Source organism: Palaemon carinicauda, chromosome 11 (assembly GCF_036898095.1).
Source record: "Palaemon carinicauda isolate YSFRI2023 chromosome 11, ASM3689809v2, whole genome shotgun sequence".
NCBI lineage: Eukaryota > Metazoa > Arthropoda > Malacostraca > Decapoda > Palaemonidae > Palaemon > Palaemon carinicauda.
The window spans coordinates 116,374,425-116,382,090 of NC_090735.1; the positions used below are offsets into that span (position 1 = coordinate 116,374,425).

The following is a 7,666-nucleotide window of genomic DNA, read 5'->3' on the forward strand; positions in this document are numbered from 1 at the left end:
AACGTTAAGTCTAATTCTTTGTATTATTATTATTATTATTATTATTATTATTATTATTATTATTATTATTATTATTATTATTATTATTATTATTATCTTACTGCTGTTTTTATTCCCTTTTTTGTTTCTGCGTATTATTATTATTATTATTATTATTATTATTATTATTATTATTATTATTATTATTATTATTATTATTATTATTATTATTATACTGCTGTTTTTTTATCCCTTTTTATCTTTCTAAGTATTATTATTATTATTGTTATTATTATTATTATTATTATTATTATACTGCTGTTTTTTTTATCCCCTTTTATCTTTCTAAGTATTATTATTATTATTATTATTATTATTATTATTATTATTATTATTATTATTATTATTATTATTATACTGCTGTCTTTTTTATTCCCTTTGATGTTTCTACATATATACATGTGGTCATCTACAGGAAGGAATCATTATAAACTGTAAAATGGGTTGTAGTTATTCACAACATAGGGGGTGGGGGTTCGGGTTGAAAAATTGTGGTAATTGAAATATTCGAATGTTTGATAGAATTGTGAACTAAGAGCTAATGCTTCATGAACATTACTATGGCTGCAATTGATATATAACCACAATGAACGATACTAAAGAATGTCTAACATGTAGAAAGAACTAGACATGCTTAGTAATAAGCATATAATTATGCAAATATATTTGACATTCTGATCTCCATATTAGAATCTGTTATTGTAATGGTTATTCTATTTCTCCTTGTCTCTTATTCTCTGTGTGACTCTTTTTTTCTCTCTCTCTCTCTCTGTCTCTCTGTCTGTCTCTCTCTCTCTCTCTCTCTCTCTCTCTCTCTCTCTCTCTCTCTCTCTCTCTCTCTCTCTCTCTCTCTCTCTTTTACCGAGACATAAACAAGCTTATATATATATATATATATATATATATATATATATATATATATATATATATATATATATATATATATATATATATATATATATATATATTTACATATATATATATATATATATATATATATATATATATATATATGTATTTATATACATATATATATATATATATATATATATATATATATATATATATATCTATCTATCTATCTATATATATATATATATATATATATATATATATATATATATATATATATATATATATATATATATATAAAGAGCATGTGTCTGAGAGAGAGAGAGAGAGAGAGAGAGAGAGAGAGAGAGAGAGAGAGAGATGCGGTGAGACGATAGTCATATAAGTTTTTGCATCTGTGTATCAGCATTTATGGCAGTGAATAAAAACATTACACGCCTGATGAATGATACTTGTTACCATCATATTGAGTAAGTTTAGGTAAAACCTTATTGCATGTTAGTTACCTTGTATTGTCTACTGGTCCAAAATTCTCTACCTTACATGAGAGATCAAGCTTTTTTGAAGCGAATAATGAAACAAATAGGAAATATAGGCATTAAAGATATGAGTAAAAATAGCTTTTAATTCCGAACGGACTCTTTTATATTAGAGAATTAATATGCGAGATAAGGTAAGCAGATTACTAATCAAAATGACATTAGGGATCTTTCTAGAATCTTATTGAATTTATTTGCCAGTTTAGCTTAAATTTGTATTAGTCAATAAATTCTATCATTCTCTTTATGTATTGATTTTGCCACTCTGCACAAACTGCTTGAATTTTCCAACGTTTTGTTTTAGATTGGACTGACTAGAACGGTCAATCCTGAATCACTCTAGAGTTTATATATAGTCTATGAACCTTGCCTTATATGTCTATATATAAACAACTTTATATGCCACAACTTTTAGAGAGAGAGAGAGAGAGAGAGAGAGAGAGAGAGAGAGAGAGAGAGAGAGAGAGAGAGAGATCAGGTGAATTTTAGAAAGCGGTTCTCGAATGACCAAAACAGAAACTGACATTATTTGCTCATAGTGATTGGTTAATAATTTTGGAAGAATAATTTATTTGACACACATTAAGTGGCAATATAGGATTGGTGTAAGGGGTTGGGGGCGGGGTTACACGAGATGACCCAGGTTGAAATATGTGAAGGGGGTTACAGATAAGAATTAGTGCCCAGTTGTAACGAGAATGAAGATATGTCACTCGAGGTGGCGAGTGGTTTGATATGGCAAGAGATTAGGACGGGGCACGTTGGCAAAGTTTGGCTAAGAGTCGGGCAGGAGGATGACATGGGTCGGTGGAGAGGAGTGTAGCAGGTATGGCAAGGGTATTATAGGGTCGCCTGATGGTCGGGGTGGGGGTTCATGCACTTCTTATGGGGAGAGGGGTGTTTGAGTCCCAGTGGGAGTCGGCCCATGGGGATGGATGAGGACTGGGAGGATGTGGATAGCTACGAGATCGGTACCGGGTGGATGCCCACCCCCATCCCCACCAAGGCTCCATCCTCCTTCCTCCATCCGAGATTCCCCTACCATCCCCGCCAACCGATTAGAGTAGTATCTCGCCTCACGCAGTTGTTTCTGGCTCGCGTTCGCACGAGTCGCGTCTGGTCCATCTCTCCGAAGTGCGCATGTTACCCCCGGACGGATTAAGCCCTTCGCGGCCAAAATCATGAATGGTGAGGCGTCGAACAAGTGCCACAAAGGTGTTCCTCTAAAAGACGTTGCATCTCTCTTTTTGATTACGTCATGAAGACAGTGTCATTCTGCAATGTGTTGAATATCTGTGATAAACATGCACGTGCACGTGTTGAGTGTAGCTGATTGGCTAATGAAGCTGCCAATAACTCATTACGGCAACCAATGACAGAGCAATCTGTGCCCCCCTCACGTGTTTGGCGGGAAACAGAATTAAAACTAATTTACAGGCGACGATGGCTGACATTTCGGAAAGAGCTCTCGGTAAGAAGAGTTTGTCAAAGAAATTCTTGTAAGTCTAAGTTTATAATTTTTTTAATTTTTTTCTGCTTTAGCAAGTGACCGATATAAGCATATATAAAGGTGGTGAGAGGGATGGGAGGTCAGTGCGATGGAAGGGCATGGCGGAAGAACACCTCCTTCGACTCTTATGGAAGTTGACCACGATGAAGATGATAGATTTTTATTCGACGTCTTAGCAGTTGCTCAGGTTCATTTCCGTTGCTTCGGCAAATGTTGCTGTCATAATTCGACATCTGAGCAATGTATGTCCAAATAACATAGTTATCACTGCTTCAAGTGCACTGTTTCGAGAAAAGGACTGGTCAGTTGAAATTGCCTCTAGACATTTTTACCGAGACATTAACTGACCAAAACTTGATATGGAAAGATGAGAATCCCTCTGGTTGATTCCTAGGACAGCGAGAGAATCTCTCATCCTCTTATGACGTTTGTGATTCCGTCCGACACAGGAACCTGATTTTTTTCACATTGCCCACGATGGAGACCGGGCTTACCTGAAGCATCTATTTGCGAGAACTAAAGAAGACTTGACTGGGCTTATTACTTCTGGCAGCAAAGCCCCTTAGAGGAAAGTCTGAAGGGAGACTATGGCCCCAAAGTTTTTGATGTTCTACCTGCTTCTGAGTCTTCTCTCTTGCGACCTCATCAGCGCCTTCTGGTGGTGAGTTTACAGATTTTTCCATACTTGTTGCATTCTCCAGTTTTTCCTTCTCCATGGGGTTGAATAAATAAGTAGAAGGCTCACAGTTATTTAAAAATGCGACCAAACAAGAAACCAAGCATTATCAAAGACATTTGAGCGTATTCTAGAATCTTCATTCAGTTTATTTATGTACGCACATTGCACACACATACACACACACACACACACACACATATATATATATATATATATATATATATATATATATATATATGTATATATATATATATATATATATATATATCTGTATATATATATATATATATATATATATATATATATATATATATATATATATATATATATATATATATATATATATATATATGTGTGTGTGTGTGTGTATGTTTGTGTATGTATATATGAAAACATTTATCTATCATATATGTGTATGTATATCTGTGCAGGTGTGTACTTTAAAAGTTTTCAAAATGGAACTGAAAAGCATCATTTTCTCTTTTTGTCTAATAATATTTAGAACATCAAAATGCTAAAATGTACTTACAGTCTCATTAATAATTATCAAAAAAGTGTAAAAGTTACTCTTATTACATATGATAAAATTATGATAAAGGTGTCGTTAGCTGTAGATTAATACCGTTCATTTAAAGCCAATTATTTTCTCTAAATGTGGTAAAATAAGTATGACAAAATAATGACTAGGAGAACATTTTGGCGAAAGATATAAAAAATTATTCTAATTTTTATAATTTCAATTACAAGGAGAGGAAGACTAATTTTCTTAGGTGTAACATAACATGGCCAGTGATAAGTATCAAGACTTTTCTTTTGGAATCAATAGTGACTGTCTCCTGATAGGATGTGTTCGGTGTCCCTTATTCTAATAGGGGTAAAAGTTTCGAGTAATATGTTGCTTCATTACTTCCACCAACGAGGTTAGAAGGAGGTTATGTTTTGCCCACTTTTTGTATGTTTGTTAGTGAACACCTTCCCGGCCACAATTTTAATAGTGGAGTAATGAAACTTGTTATACTTTGTTTTACATATTCTTGAGTTTCTGCTTATGCTGTGAACAATCAATTTACTTTCAAATCACTTTGATTTTTCTTAGAGGTAAAATCCTCCGAAATGATTGGGTATTGGCAGACTTGGTTTCTGGAAATTATCTTTGGTGAATAGAAAATGTGCAAATATTGGATTTTCATTTGAGAGGAAATGAGAACCAAGATCCCTGGTAGCATGTTTGATAATTGACGATCGTCAACCAAAGAGTATTTTAGCCCACCTGCAAAATGTTAAAGATTTTATACATATATATATATATATATATATATATATATATATATATATATATATATATATATATATATATATATATATATATATATATATATATATGCATATATATATATATATATATATATATATATATATATATATATATATATATGCATATATATATATATATATATATATATATATATATATATATATATATATATATATACATATATATGTATATATATATATATATATATATATATATATATATATATATATATATATGCATACATATATATATATACATATATATATATATATATATATATATATATATATATATATATATATAAATATATATATATATATATATATATATATATATATGCATATATATATATATATATATATATATATATATATATATATATATATATGCATATATATATATATATATATATATATATATATATATATATATATATATATATATACAAACATATATATATATATATATATATATATATATATATATATATATATATATATATATATATATATATATATAGAAGATATATATATATATATATATATATATATATATATATATATATATATATATATATATATATATATATATATATATAGAAACAGTACATAAGACGTTGGGAAAGTTCTTCAAATTGAATTGGAAAATCTTACTTTGCCCACGATTGATTATTGATAAAGCCACGTGATCAAAGTATGCTCCTTATTACCCCAGGGTTTATTTTATACCAAACAAAACAGGTTAACATTTTTGCTTTACACGCAGTTAATTAACATCAGATGTAAACCAAATCACCGAAGTGTTGCGTCATTCACTTTTGCCTTCAAAGGATCCTTAAACCTGGTTTTCAGGTATCGGTGGTGAAACCAACCTGAACGAGACTGGATATCATCAAGTCAGACAAGATTAACCAATTAGTGTGTCATATGGTATTCCTTTACAAAGAAAATAATAAAAAAAATACAGCTTTCTGTACAATAAAAGAAAACTAAAAGCCACACTTGAGGATTTGGTTGATACAAAATCATCAGCTTTTGACAGAGTAGAATTTTTTTTTCTTAATTTTATGCTAATGTCACTTGAATTGTTCTGTCTTGTGTTACCTGACTCGATGATATTCGAAGACCAATAATTTCTCGACGCCAGATGTTATCTAAAGAAAAAGAAATATGACTCGAATACAGACTACCAAGTTTAGGTTCTTCGTAAAAAAAAAGAAAAGAAGTCAATGGGGATAAAAGCATCAAAGCTCATCTTACTAAACGTCATTATCATACTTGTAACAGTGCCACTAACAAGTGTTGACATCTTGGTTTGCAGCGTGCGATCATAAACAAGGTCTTGAACGACCGCACTTGTACTACTGTTCATTCACTCGAAGAGAAAACCATTTTTTTTAAAACACTGAATCGTGTGCAACATTCAGTCGCAAACAATGGCATTAATTGTCTCTCTTAAGAGGAGAAATACACGACTTGCAAAGGAGAAGATAGTAATAAACATGCTGATAATCCCAGTTGTAATACTCAATCAAGGGGCGACCAGGCGTCTTGCCTAATGCTTGGCTATCGAAATCTTGGGATGCAGAAGCGGAGAAGAAAAAGAAAAGGAGGCGGTAAAGATGGAAGAAGAAAGATGTATAGGAGATAAAAGGTAGAAGTGAATGAAGAAAGAGAAGGTAGAAAAGGAGAATAAGTAAAAAAAAAAAAAAAAAAAAAAAAAAAACAAAGTAAAAGAAAGGGCTACAGTGATAAGAAAAGGAATCAAGAAGAACTTAGAGGAAGAGGAGGAAGAAGAAGAAGAAGAAGCCCAATAACAACGTAACTCCTACTTCCATTCCCCTAAACTCCCATCCCCTACCCTTTCCCTACCCACCTCTACCTACCTCCCTCCTCCCCCCCTCCCTCTATCACATCCTACCCCAACCTCGTGGATGTATTTTAACCTCTAAATATAATTAAAACAAATAGGGGCATCTTCCCCTTACAAGTCATTAGCGATGCATCGATTCCCCCCCCCCCCTACCCCCGCCCTCCTCGGCTAGGACACCGACCCTCAGCGGCCCTCCGAAGGGAAATCGTGCATGCGTATCCATTTACATCCGAGACCTGATACGCGAGCGCGTATATAATGTCGGCAAATGGGTCCTTTGCAACACGATATGTGTCCCCCAATAAAGCAATAATGGAGCGGGAAACATGAGGCGGTGATGCATAGAAGTGGAGTGGGGAAGATAGATAGATAGGTAGGTAGATAGATGGCCAGGTTGTGTATATAAGGGGAAGAAGGTATAAATATGAATAAATATACCTAGATAAAAACATAGCTATCTACATATTCATATAGATGACCTGTAGGTATACATATGGATAGATAAAAGCATGTGCAGACCGTTTAAAGACTTTAAAGGCCACTCATGAATGGCAGAGGTAAGAGACAGTGACATTCCCCTATCAAGCAGGACAATGCCCTAGAGACTGACCATATACACATGATCAGCGCCCAAGTTCTCTCTCCACCCAAGCTAGGACAAAGGAGGGCCAGGCAATGGCTGCTGACGATTCAGCAGATAGACCTATAGGCTCCCCAAACCCCCATCCTTAGCTCACAAGGATGGTGAGGTTGCAGCGACCAAATGAACTAATGAGTTTGAGCGGGACTCGAACCCCAATCTGGCGATCACCAGTCAGGGACGTTACCACATCGGTGATAGATAAATGGGTACATAGATA

At 33.1% G+C, this 7,666-nt stretch overlaps 1 protein-coding gene across 1 annotated transcript in view; it reads left to right on the forward strand.

The window, feature by feature from the left end:
• Window positions 1–2,528: 2,528 nt before the first annotated feature.
• The window catches only part of LOC137650139 (protein Wnt-6-like), a 179,879-nt gene continuing 174,741 nt past the window's right edge, over window positions 2,529–7,666 (forward strand). The window contains 1 exon segment of the mRNA XM_068383286.1: window positions 2,529–3,601. Within this exon segment, the coding sequence (XP_068239387.1) occupies window positions 3,528–3,601 (74 nt within the window). The 5' untranslated portion in view covers window positions 2,529–3,527.